This window comes from Hemiscyllium ocellatum, chromosome 7 (assembly GCF_020745735.1).
Source record: "Hemiscyllium ocellatum isolate sHemOce1 chromosome 7, sHemOce1.pat.X.cur, whole genome shotgun sequence".
In the NCBI taxonomy this organism is placed as follows: domain Eukaryota; kingdom Metazoa; phylum Chordata; class Chondrichthyes; order Orectolobiformes; family Hemiscylliidae; genus Hemiscyllium; species Hemiscyllium ocellatum.
The window spans coordinates 70,868,129-70,882,511 of record NC_083407.1 but is presented as its reverse complement, the minus strand read 5'-3'; the positions used below and the strand labels follow the sequence as shown (position 1 = coordinate 70,882,511).

General features: G+C 39.7%; 1 protein-coding gene across 1 annotated transcript in view; it reads left to right on the top strand.

Annotated features, from left to right (window-relative positions):
• The window catches only part of ccdc141 (coiled-coil domain containing 141), a 171,397-nt gene that overhangs the window by 110,788 nt on the left and 46,226 nt on the right, over nt 1–14,383 (top strand). Inside the window, exons 21-23 of the mRNA XM_060828119.1 lie at nt 3,293–3,476; nt 9,411–9,529; nt 10,192–10,266. Of these exons, the coding sequence (XP_060684102.1) occupies nt 3,293–3,476; nt 9,411–9,529; nt 10,192–10,266 (378 nt within the window). The remainder of the gene's footprint in view (nt 1–3,292; nt 3,477–9,410; nt 9,530–10,191; nt 10,267–14,383) is intronic.

Here is a 14,383-nt window from a genome sequence, read left to right as displayed (position 1 = left end):
GTTTGAATATCCTGTTGCTCACTTCACACTTGCTTTCTGCTTTTCAGATCTTTTTCCTTTTCCCATTGATCTTATCAATCATTTCAAATATCTGACATATTGTTTTTAATAGTAAAAGTGAACACTCTTGCCTGAAGCCTTTTGGTAAGTGAGTGTTGCTGGCTAAGCCAAAACTTATTGCTTTGCCAAGGTAGTGATGCACTGCTTTCTTGATGTGCTGCAGTCCATTTGCCGTAAGAACACCCACAATGATGTTAGGAATTGAGTTGCAGGATTTTGACCCAGTTCCAGTGAATAAATAGCAATGTTGATCAAAGACAAGAGGATGTGTGTCTTGGACAGAAACTTGCAGGTGATTGTGATCCTATGCATCTGTGTTGTCCTTCTTGTTGGTACAGGTGACAGGTTTGGAAAGTACTGTTTGAGGAGCCTCGGTGAGTTAATGCAGTACATCCCATATGCGTAACAAACTGCTACAGCTACACATTGGTAGGGAAGGGATGAGTATGAAAGATGATAGGACATCAATCAAGCAGGTTGCTTTGTCCTAGATAGTGTCAAGGTTCTTGACTGCAGTTGGAGCTGAAGCCATTCAGGCAGGTGCAGAGCCTGACTTGGTGGGCAGGTAGTGAGGAGTCGGGAAGTAAATCACTCACTGCAGAATTCCTAACTTTTAACATAGTGTTATGAAGTTGAGGGTGTGTACTGTACCTTTAAGAGAGAATGAATGTTGTTTTGTACTGAGAGCTTACAAGCACCTGTCATACGACTAACTAGCAGTCTCTGAGTGTAATGGAAATTTGAAAATATGTAACATTTGGCTGTGAAACAGATTGCTGAGTTGGTTGCTAGTTTGACAATTCAAATTTAACCAACCAGTTAAAATTATGCCCCAGGATACAAAAACCCAATCGATTTTGAATTTCTTGTTTTACCAACATCGAACCAATGAGATAATCCAATGTTGGGGGATAAAAGAGGCAGGCAGTTTGAAAGTCAGACACAGAGTAAACTGCCATCAAGAGAGACTGTCTTCAGAATGCTCTCAATCAAAGGTATGTTTTTCATATGAAACATCTTTGCAGTAAAAGACAGAAGGTGACCCAGGGAGATCTGCAACCAAAAGAAGGACAGCACCGGAGATGACAGCCACAGTGTGGTTTTACAATTAAGCTGATGTAATTTGAATACAGGATTTTTTTTATTGGAACAGTGTATTGTTATAGAGTTGGAGGTAGATAACAAGCATTTAAGAGAAAAGAGGCTTAGAGTTGTGAATAGTTGTTGTTTAATGTTCACTTTAGAGTTAAGGAATAAATTGAATTTTTTTTCTTTAAATAGTGGAATTTGTGAGTTCTCTATCACCAATACTTTAACAAATTACAAGGTGAGGTGAACTTTTTCTGGGTGTTTGGTTTAATTAGCAGAAAGGTTCACAGCCATGTCATAACACCAAGTCTTTTGCTACAGTATTTATATGGCTGGGCCAGTACAGTCAATGATAATGCTCAGGTTGTTAATAGTGGAGTATTCAACTAGGATATGCAATTGGAGATTAAGGGACAATGCTTAGATTCTTTCTTGTTTGATATGATTGCTGCCTGGCAGTTGTGTAGTGTAAATGTTACTTCCCACTGAGAGCTCATGCCTGGATGTTGTCTAGTACTTGATGTATGTAAAGATGAACTGCTTCAGTATCTGAGGAGTTGTGCATTCTGCAGAACACTGTGTAATCATCATTGAACATCCCTACTGCTGGATCATATGTTAATCTGATAGTTATTGACAAAGCAACCATAGATGATTAGACATGGGGTACTACCCAAAAAAACTAAGGGCTCCTTTGGTGCAGTGATAATGTCCCTATCTCTTGACCCAAAGGCCTAGTATCAAGATCCACCTGCTCTTGAGGTGTAATACTACATATCTTAAAGGGTTGATTAAAGAATATGTACCCAGAGCAACTCCGTTAGAAATTCCTGAGATTTAAGATGATTGAGCTCCAACAACCACAGTCATCTCCCTTTATTCTAGGGCTGGCACCAGCCAGTTAAGAGTTTTACTCCCAATTCCCATTTATTTTAGAAACAAAAACAGAAATTTCTGGAAAAGCTCAACAGGCCTGGCAGCATCTCAGTTCTGAGGAGGGGTCACTTGACCTGAAACGTTAAATCTGATTTCTCTCCACAGATCCTGCCAGATCTGCTGAGCTTTTCCTGCACCTTCTGTTTTTCTTTCTGATTTACAGCATCCACAATTATTTGTTTTTTCTCATTTATTTCAGTTTTGCTATGACTCCTAGGTACCATACTAGGTCAACTGTTGCCCTGATAGCAACAACAGTCACTCTCACCTTACCTCTGCCATTGAGCTCTTTTGTCCATGCTTGGATCAAGGCTATAATGAGATCAGAAGCTCAGTGATCAATGGAGAACCTAACTGACTGTCAGTGAGCAGGTTATTTCTGATAAGGTACTGTTGATAGCTCTATTGATTATGGCTTCTGCTGCTTTGCTGATGATCAAGAGTAGACTGATCAGCTATGGACTGGATTTGTCCTGGATTTTTGTGTACAGGACGTACCTGGGCAATTTTCCACATTGCCAGGTCAATGCCATTGCTGTAGTCATACTGAAACAACGTGGCTGTGGCTGTGTCTGGATGTGGAACACAGTTCTTAAGTACTATTGTAGGAATGTTGTCAGGGCCCACAGCCTATATAACGCCCAATGTCTTCAGCAGTTCCTTGATATCTGTGAAGTGAATCAAATTGGCTGAAGCCTGATGTTTGTGATGTGAATACCTCCAGAGAAGGTAAAGACGAATCATCCACCCAGCACTTCAGGCTAAAATCTATGCAAAATGCTTCAGTCTTGTCCTTGCACCGAAGTGCTGGAATCCCCCATGTGATTGTTGACTATTCATCAAGTGCATCTAAACTCTATTTAATTTTTAAAATAATTTCCAGTATACTCAAATTATATATGAAAAATGTTGTTAAAGTACCATAGCCTCTCACTATCTACTATATAAATGGCATCTAAAAAAGTACAGCATTTAAGATTCCTCTAGTGATAGAGACAAAATAGAGAAGTGAGAAAGAATTTCCAATTGAAAATGATTCAAAGTCTGGGGAAGGAAAGGATTTATTGAGTGGTCTTTTTGTGCTCCAGCTTTGTGAGATTGAACATATTTTCTGCACTTAAATTGTTGACAAGTGATGTGGCATTTTTAGAAATGTGTTTATATGTGTGTATTATGAAATATATTGAATTGTTTGCTCGCATTTCAGAGTCAATTTTGGTGTGAGGATGCAAGTGGTACAGTTGTTCGAGTTGGGAAGTATTCTGCTGAGTGCAAGACAAAGGAAGCAGTGGGAATTCTTTACAAGCAGTTTGAAAAGTTTATGTGGCCTACCGTACCAGAACAAGAGAAGAGAATCCAGCAAATCACAGAATTGGCAATGCAGCTATACGGTTAGAATAAATATTATTCTATTTTAAAACATTGGTTGCATTCAGCAAGCTAAGCAATGTTAATGTAGGGTAACACCATTTTGCACACTCTGAAGGCAATTGAGTCTCATCCAGAATCATTAGATATAGAGGAAGTCATCCTTTACCTGATGTTAACAATGTTCCTGAACCTATCCTTTTTCTACTATACCCCAACAACATGCCTTGACTCCAGCTACAGACAAAAATCACCCAATTACTAATTCATGTATATTTACAGAATGCAAATAGGTAAAGCAGCTGTTGGCCTCTTTGTTAACCAATGGAAATTAAGAGAAAGGTCATGAGCTCTGGTCACATATAAAGAATGAACTGGAGGGAATAGCCTAAGTTCATGTCAAAAATGGTCCTTAAAATAGACCAAAGAAACTTTCAGACTTTCAGACTATTTGTTGAATATTTTTCCATGACAACTAACTAATCCAGGCATTGCCACTTTTATTATTCATGGAATTCTTGTAATAACTTCAGTACCTATGAATACATCAATAAGTACCATTAACATAACTGAACATTCCAAGATACCTCATAGGGGCATTATAAAGCAAAATATGATGCAGAACCATATTAGGTCTTAAGTCGGGTAATCAAAGCTTGGCCACAGAGCTAGGTTCAGGGAAGAAAGCAAGAACAAAACAAAGCAGCAAATTGTAGGATTGAAAGCCCAGAACTTGTAGGCCAAAACCTCTAGGCACAGCCAGCAAAAACTAAAACTGGCAATGCACGAGGCAAAATTAGATGTGTGCAGATATCTCAGAAGACTATTTGACAAGGGGAGATTACAAAGATGAGGAGGTGGCAGGTCATGGAGAGATTTAAAAGTAAGGATGAGAATTTTAAGACAATAGCTTTGCTTGGACAGGTATCAATATAGGTCAGGGAATACAGAAGCATGGGACATGCTGTAAGTTAAGTCACAGGTAGGGAGGGGCAGAAACCTGAATGATTGTAGGTGGGCAGATAGTAGAATGTAGCAGACCAGTCAGGAGTGCATTGGAATAGTCAAGTCCAGAAACAGTAAAGGCAGTAATAGGGGGCTCAGTGGCTGACAATCTCAGGCAAAATGTGCAATGTTATAGAGCGGAAATAAGTGGTCTTAGTGATGACGTGAATGTGAGGTCAGAAACTTATTTCAGGAGTAAATATGACACCACATTTCTACACAGACTGGCTTAATCTCAGCCTGCTGCCAGCGAGAGGAATGGAGTCTCTAGCCCATCCTGATATTTAAATGGATGAACCATCTGCTCATCCAGTACTGGATGCAGGATAAACAGTCAGATCATTTTTCCACAGTAAGAGAGTTGAGAAAGGTGTGGGAAAGTATTACTCTATTCATGCAGAATGTCAGATTACATTCAAATGATGTTGCTGTATTAAAAGAAGGGAAGGGGCCAAGAATAGATCCTTTGGGACTGCCAGAGGCAATGTTGGTGGATGAGGCTGGGACTTCAGTACTCCAGCCACTCATCAATAGGTGAAGTTTGCAGTCAATCAGGATTTGTGCCATCAAGAAGTGTGACTATCTTCAGTTTGTAAAGTGCCAGTCAGCTGGGAGATCAGACAAGTAAATGGGACATTTTTGAGGTCCTGTGTCAATGAAAGTACGTTGTTAGCTGTCAGTTGGTGGTATGCTTTGAGGAGAATGTTTTTCTGTGGACATCAGGAGGTTCACTATATGCTAGTATAGGAAATCATCTGAGCTCTGTCAGTCTCAGTGTTCCAAAAGGAATTATCACGACTTCTCTAACAGAATGGTCAACTGTGCCTATGGCTGTGGACAGACCAAGAAAGATGAAAAGAGAATGTTTACCTTTGTCATGTTACATTGGATGTCATTTGTGGTACTATTTCAGTACCTTGGCAGGGGGACTCCCTCTTCAGAGGGATTCAAACAGGGAATTCTGGGGAGAATTTGCATGGCTTTGGGAGGTGATAACACTTCCAGGGACATTTGAGAGAAATGGAAGGTTTGAGTTGGGGTAGTCAGTTATTAAAAGGACTTAAAATTAATAGGGACTGGATACTGGATAAGCTGCCGATACTTAAAGTTGAAGAAGCAGTGGAACCAGATGTGATACAAAGGAAGGGAAAGTGGAGATCGCAGAGGCACTGGCATTATCTTTAATTCTTCTCTAGATTCAGGAGGATTGCAGCATTGCAGAAGTCATTTGTTGAAAAAGTGTTGTAAAGATCAGCTCAGCTGTAACAGACTGGTCAGTTTAACTTTGGTGGTGGGGAAACTTCTAAAAACAATGAGAAGCAACAATACCGGAACCAAATAAATTCCAGAAGACATCGTACAGCAGCACTTCATAGGAGGGTCCACAGCACTGAAGAAGTCACCTAGACAGGGGACGAAACATCTGCAAAATCAACTTACCGGTTCGGCAAACATACCCACAACCACGGCAACCAACACCCGTGCTACAAATCTATACACAAACCGAGAATTAATAGTCACATAGAAAAATGAGTATTATTTGGTCCTAGGGGATATTTTCTCATTAACCTGTTCAGAGATGCTATTACACACCCCTGGAGCAGGTGGGACTTGAACCTGTGCCTCCTAGCTCTGAAGTAGGGACACTACCACTGCACCATGAGAAATAAGCCTGGGAATCTTAGACGAAGTTTGGACTGTTGGAAGGGAGTGACAGAAGCAGCTGATTGGATCTTCTCAATGTCAGTAACAGAAGAGTCCGTGAGCATCTCGCTCTTATTGTTCGAGGTGAGGGTGGAGGTAGAGTTTGTGGTAGAGAAAGAAATGTGGGGCTTTCTTTGCATTCCGGGTTGATCTGGAATATGGAGTATTGTTTATAGATGACAGAGGATTCAGTCATGCTTTTTGGGGTCCAGCCACATTTGACAGTAAATGGTGAATCTTGTTTTGCACCGATTCTTTCAAGTCTGCTACATTTTAATTGAGCAGAGGGAGATTTGGGTCATATCAGAGGGGCAGCCAATTTGAGAGAAAATAATGGTTTTAGTGGGGATTACAGTATCAAACATAGAAAATGAGTGTGGTGAGTATTTTTCTGACTGCAAAAAAGTGCTGGAGAATGAAGAGATATTATAAATGAATTGAGGAGTTTATTCACAATTTTTATCTATAGAAGGAAATTGAGTTCTGATGTGTAAGAAGAGGTGGGTAGTGATCCTGAGGTGCCTTTACATGTGAATGATAAGGATATAAAATTGGGTGAACTCTGTGATGAATGCTGACTTCCTTCCAGTCATCGCCGTACCCTGATGCTTCATTACACCCAACCACAGCTGCAGGACAAGCTGCTCTGAACATTTTTTTATTTTTAAGATGTAATGAATGAGTAAATCTCATTGAAAACCAATTATATTTTACAAGTATTTTGTATAGATTAAATTTTCTATTAATTACTCACAAAGACAGCATATTTAAGCTGTATGCAATTAAATATTATCAGTGTTACTTAAAAAAATTAATCAGCTTATATCAAAGGTTGTAATGTAACTATTATTCTCAGTTCTGCCTGCTTTTCTTTAGTTGTCTGATGAATGATTATTTTATCTATCCTTTCAATGATATTGTTTGCAAGAGGTAAGTGCCAAAAGTCAAAGAAAATTTCAGCAATGCTAAATGCATTATCATATTTTCCCACTTAAAAATGTTAGTAGGGCTTATTGTCTCCCTATCGATTGTCGATAAAAGTGAGTGGCAGATTGAAACCACTGTAAGCTTTTCAACATTGTCATTTGATATAAAGCAGAAACACCATTAAATGTAATGGATGTGGGAAAATAATTGGAAAAAGGTTCAGATTTTAAATTTTCAGAAGACGTTTGTTAAGATGCATACATTAGGCTACTTAATAAGATAAAAGCCCATGGTGTTGGAAGTAGTATATTAACTTGTACAAAGGAATGAGGGGCAATGCTTTTACACAAAGAATGGTTAGTATGGGGGATGAACTGCCAGAGGAAGTGGTGCATGCAGGTACATTTACAACATTTAAAAGCCATTTGGATTAGTACATGAATGGGAAAGGTTTGGAGGCATTTGGACCAAATGCAGGCAGGTGGGACTGGTTTCATTTGCAAACATTGTCGGCGTGCACTAGTTAGACCAAAGGGTCTGTTTCCACACTGTCTGACCCTATGGCTAACCAATATAAGACAGAGAATTAGAAGAAAGGGGACAATTTCAGGATGGCAGTTTGTAACTAGTGAAATTCCACAGGGATTCATGTTGGGGCCATAATTATTTACAATATATACATTAATTACTTGGATGAGGGGAGTGAATGTATAACAGTAAAATTTGCAGATAGCACAAAAATAGATGAGAAAGCCAGTGGTGAGTTTGAAACAACAAGTCTGCAGAGGGATAAAGACAGGTTAAAGGAGTGGACAAAAACTTGGCACATGGAATATAATGTAGGAAATATGAGATTATGCACTTTGGCAGCAAGAGTAGAGGAGCTGAACATTGTTTAAATGGCAAAAAAAAACTGCAGAAATCTATAGCACAGAGGAATTTGGGAGTCCTCATCCATTAATCACAAAGAGCTAGCATATAAATGCAAATAATAGGGGAAGGCAAATGGACTGTTGGCCTTTATTTCAAAGGGAATGGAATATAAAAATAGGAAGGTTTTAGTAAAGCTATACAAGACACTAGTGAGGGTACAGCTGAAGTACTGTGAACAGTTTTGGGCCCCTTATCTAAGGAAAAATATACTGGCATCAGAGACAGTCCAAAGAACGGCACGATGGCACAGTGGTTAGCACTGCTGCCTCCCAGTGCCAGAGACCCGGGTTCAATTCCCACCTCAGGCAACTGTCTGCGTCGAGTTTGCACATTCTCCCGGTTTCCTCCCACAGTCCAAAGATGTGCAGGTTAGGTGAATTGGCCATGCTAAATTGCCTGTCGTGTTAGGTATAGGAGTAAATGTAGGGGGGTGGGTTGCTCTTTGGAGGGTCAGTGTGGACTTGTTGGGCTGATGGGCCTGTTTCCACACTGTAAGTAATCTAATCTAAAGAAGGTTCACTCTGTTGATACCAGTTGTAGAGGGACTGTCTTATAAGGAGTGATGAGTAGGTGGGCCTGTATTGCTTAGAATTTCAAAGAATAAAAGGTGACCTTAAAGAAACATTAACAAGATGATAACATTATAACTCTTTGTGTATAATTTTTAAATGTAGAGATTTATTGCATATCCACATGTGTATTTATTGCTTCTTCAAAAATATGCATGCAAAGCTTTGAGCAATTAAATTCCCTACAATGTGGAAACAGGCTTTCGGCCCAACAAGTCCACACTGACCCTCCGAAGAGTAACCCACCCAGACCCATTTCCTTCTGACTAATGCACCTAACATTATGGGGATTTTAACATAGACAATTCACCTGACTTGCACATTTTTTGACTTTTCAACATTTAGAATTTTGTACAATTAGCTTTGGTAACCAACTAGCATTTTAAGGATAAAGTATATTTCACAAATAAGCACGTTGCTAACAATGATTACACAGATGGTTACTATTTTTCCAATGATGTTCTTTGCCAAACAGAAATTTCAAGAGTTGTGCAGACAATATGAAACTTGTAGTTTTCTATGAATGTTGATCTGTTCGTCTTTCAGAAACACTTTAGACTTCTGTCTTCATTTACTTGGTGCTTCAAAAACATCTTTTTAAAATGTATTTTCTATGACTTACAGTTTGTTTTATATGGGAAAATATTGGTGATTTACCATCTGTAATTCAAACATTAAACAAATACCCTGTCTGATGTAATATACATTGAAAATCAGAACTGCCTGCAGTTGCGGGATGTGTATTGAACATTGAGTTAGATATCTCTTACTTTAATCTGAAAGGCCATCCTAGTTTCATGTCTATGTTCACAATTAAAGGTCCTGAAGAAGCAAATAAATTTGTGAAGAAAATGGTAACAAAGTACAATGAGATTCTTGAATCAATAAAGGAACTTTGCAATGGGTTAAGAGAGCTTGAAACAAAACTTCACGACAAGGTAAGCACAAAAACTGTTTTACTTTTGCAGTTAATACTGACATTGGTTTAGCTACAAGTTGTGCTTATATCAATACGATAAGGAAATCAGGTTCGATAGCATTACTGATATTTACTGATATTCTTTTATACAAGTATTTGTTCAGATTACTTTTGCACACATTTTTATCCCAGCAGAAATTAACTCTATTTCGCAACATTTTTGATTAATTTTATATACCACACTGTGATATCAATTTTATGAAGGTGGCACAATTTCTGATTCAGCGTAATTCGGAATACACAATATAAAACCACATTCAAACACTCAAAACTCAAGGATATAAGGAAAGTCCATCAAAGGAAATGCTGGATTTTTAAAAGATTATTACAGACTAAGACAAATTCACTATTAAGCATGTCTTAATGTTGTCATTATAATAATACCTTTCACATGCCCTCCAAAAACTGTAAAATTCTTAAAGTAGTTCACTCCATTTCAGAATAAATCCCTACATCTGTTTGACATTAGGATGTTGACACACTGAATAGCAAAAACACTGTCTTTACCAGAACTGAACCAATTCAAAGGAAATATCCTGCAAATGATAACTGAGTTCCATTCACAAACATGTTGAACATAACTTGCACAGAGCTGACATACTGCATGTTGATGTTAAACAGGCTGAAGCTTCAGAAAATCCAGCAGAAAATGCAAGTAAATCAGGCGAAGCAAGAAATTCTCAGCAGGAAAAACAGGTAAATGTTTAAAAACTTACCAGAAAGAAAATCATAAATTGACTATCGAGGAAAATGGTCACTTATTGTGTCACAATGTGAGAAAGAATGACTTTATTCCATTTCTTGTGGCTCTGTACAAGAAATGATGAGGCACAAGGAGCACATTGCCTCACAGGCCAAAGCATGTCCACAAATGAGGGATCCCCCACCCCACAGAATCAGCTGGGAGGCCTCCAGATTTCACTGCACGTTCTTCACATGTGGCAACTGAAATGTCAAATTTCCTGCAGAATTGAGAAGCAGCTCCTAATAGGACACTTGGGTGAATCATTTGGGAACCTGGAGGGCAACACATCTGCATGGTTGCAGGAAAATGTCAAACATTTGCCACATATACTTTAGAGTAGATAGCAGCAGCTTAAGGAAAATGCTTTGAAATAGCTTGTGGTCAGACTTTACTGTTATTTTGTATCTTTCAAGTGGGTATTAATTAAAATATTCACAAACAGCTACCATGACCAGAAACTTGTTTTCAATCTGAACACAGTGGCTGTTCAATTTATATTAATGCTGTGAACAGAAATGGAACCAGTTATCCTTGCTCCTAAGGTTGCTCCTAGTGTGTCTCACTTGCATTACACTGCAGGGTAACTTCAATGGTTACATCATTGTTCAGTACTGCCATTGTCAGTCGCTATTGCTTGATTCTAGTGAATGCTGCTTCTTGTCTTTGTGCCTCAATACCACTGCAATGTCCTTGGCAGTGAATTAGCATAGTTGTCCACAAACTGGGCAAGTATTTACTATCTAGTTGCCAAATCATTGCACTGCTTTTACAACAATTGGTCATTGCATTGCTGTCACATCTACCTTTGCAGAATCTGTGTGAAGAACCTAATTTTGGGTATCTTTAATTGCAATTTTTTTGGGTTCATCTGCTGAGTCAATCTCGTAGATCATCCATGAGAGCTTCCCTTCCAGAAAGATCACTATTTCATGCTTTCTATGTTGACACTCCTGTGGAGGTGTGGAAATGGCACTGGCCTTTGCAACCATCTGTATTTCCTAAATGGCATCGAGAATGCAATGAGAAAGCTACTGCTTTCATCCAGCTTCACTTGCCAATAACAATTCGTCATATCTCAGCTCATGAAAATATTTAACATTTCAAGTTGTGACACAGCTCTTCGGTGGTGGGCTTAGTGTAGTAAGCTCTCTTTAAAGCTAATTTAGATCATTTCCGTCAATGCATACTATCAGCTTTCCAGATAGTTTCATTGCTACCCTGCTTCTAATCCATTTTGTAAGAGTTGTCACTTTCTCTATTACTCACTTTTCTTTGTAGTTCTTGTATCTTGCTTTTTAGGCAAGTTATAAGGACAGCTCTAACTTTCCCCAGCAGATGCTGAATAAAGCTTTCACTTTCATCTACTTCACGGTGATATTCTCCAGGAAGACCTCCTAACTCTGTAAACACACCATTGTACACTCCTGGGGTCTGTCTCATGGTTAATATCGTGCATATGCTAAGACACATCGCAAATCTTGTTTAGGATGTTGAGGGCTAGTAGTCCAAGCTTTCAACTTTCTCCGGTCATCTGTGATTTCGTATTCAATATCCTATCATTGCATTGGGTCTTCAGAGAAAGTTGTTCTTTCGGCATGAGAATGGTGTGATCATGCACCCTCAACATCACTTTTGAGAGCTTTGTTTTGGATTGCCATGCTGTACCATCTTTTCACACATCTGAGAAGGTTATAATGCTCCTTCTGCAGGCAAATAACTCCAACAGTTAGAACCATTTACCATCTATTAACCTGACTGAACCAACTTCTGGTACAATGTGGAGTAATTCACCACCATTTTTGACTTTTTTCTTCAATGGCTATCTATACTTTCTTCCTTCAAGCCAAATAGTCAGGTGCAAAATTTTTCAACTTCTTGCATGAAAGTACTGCTTTTGAGGTGGGAGGAAGTTGAAGGGATTGTGGGACAGATCGGCTTACCCAGGTCAGACAAGCACATGCTACTGAGATAGAAAGTCGATGTTCTTGGATTTTATTTTACCTCACTTTCTGCAGCCTCCAATGGGATTAACAGAATGGTTCACTTATAATCACTGGAGACAAAAAAGAAAAAAGGGATTGGGAAATCTGGCACATCCAACTCAACCAATGATTGCTGTTGTTCACAGCAGCAACCATTTGCCGATTAGTTTGTCAATCAATATGATCTACAGACTGGATGACCTTTGCAATTGACAGGCCATTCAGCCAGTGGGGCCAGACCCTCTGCAGGCACAGGCTCTGATGATCAGCATCATCTGCAACCCTCTCTCCTGGGCCCTGGCACATATCCTTTTGAGGTATCACCTCCTTTGAGCTCAGCAATGGCTACTGTTAGAAGTGGTGATGCTGCAGCTGCATTGATGCTGTCTGTCTGACTGAGGGAGCAGCTCTTGGGAGCAGCTACCATCCTGATGTTCTGATATGCTGATATGCTGCCTGATGTCCTGCTACCCACCAAAGCGGGATTGCCTACCACTTTCAACCCAGCAGTGAAACTTGCTGGGAAGGATCAAATTCAGTCGAAAGATGAGTGGCTTTCATATATTTCATCAGCTACTAAGAGAACATTGCTTCTGGCCGGCTGACACTACGCATTCCATGCTTTGGCAGAAAGCTATTTTAATTTCAAAATTTCGAAAGCTGATTGGGGGCAGATGTTCGCAGGTAAAGGGACGGCTGGAAAATGGGAAGCCTTCAAAAATGAGATAACGAGAATCCAGAGAAAGTACATTCCTGTTAGGGTGAAAGGAAAGGCTGGTAGGTACAGGGAATACTGGATGACTAAAGAAATTGAGGGTTTGGTTAAGAAAAAGAAGGAAGCATTTGTAAGGTATAGACAGGACAGATTGAGTGAATCCTTAGAAGAGTATAAAGGCAGTAGGAGTATACTTAAGAGGGAAATCAGGAGGGCAAAACGGGGACATGAGATAGCTTTAGCAAATAGAATTAAGGTGAATCCATAGAGTTTTTACAAATACATTAAGGACAAAAGGGTAACTAGTGAGAGAATAGGGCCCCTCAAAGATCAGCAAGGCGGACTTTGTGTGGAGCCACAGAAAATGGGGGAGATACTAAATGAGTATTTTGCATCAGTATTTACTGTGGAAAATGATATGGAAGATATAAACTGTAGGGAAATAGATGGTGACATCTTGCAATATGTCCATATTACAGAGGAGGAAGTACTGGATGTCTTGAAACGCATAAAGGTGGATTAATCCACAGGACCTGATCAGGTGTACCCGAGACCTCTGTGGGAAGCTAGAGAGGTAATTGCTGGGCCTCTTGCTGAGATACTTGTATCATCGATAGTCACAGGTGAGAGGGTGGAAGACTGGAGGTTGGCTAATGTGGTGCCACTGTTTAAGAAGGGTGGTAAGGACAAACCAGGGAACTATAGACCAGTGAGCCTGACGTTGGTGGTGGGCAAGTTGTTAGAGGGAATCCCGAGGGACAGGATGTACATGTATTTGGAAAGGCAAGGACTGATTAGGGGTAGTCAACATGGCTTTGCGCATGGGAAATCATGTCTCACAAACTTGATTGAGTTTTTTGAAGAAGTAACAAAGAGGATTGATGAGGGTGGAGCAATAAATGTGATCTATATGGACTTCAGTAAGGCGTTTGACAAGGTTCCCCATGGGAGATTGATTAGCAAGGTTAGATCTCACGGAATACAGGGAGAACTAGCCATTTGGATATAGAACTGGCTCAAAGGTAGATGACAGAGGGTGGTGGTGGAGGGTTGTTTTTCAGACTGGAGGCCTGTGACCAGTGGAGTGCCACAAGGATCGGTGCTGGGCCCTCTACTTTTTGTCATTTACATAAATGATTTGGATGTGAGCATAAGAGGTACAGTTAGTAAGTTTGCAGATGACACCAAAATTGGAGGTGTAGTGGACAGTGAAGGGGGTTACCTCAGATTATAACAGGATCTTGACCAGATGGGCCAATAGGCCGAGAAGTGGCAGATGGAGTTTAATTCAGATAAATGCGAGGTGCTGCATTTTGGTTTCTCATAAGGACTTGTGTAACCTCACCCTCTGGAGATGTTGCACCTGTGTGA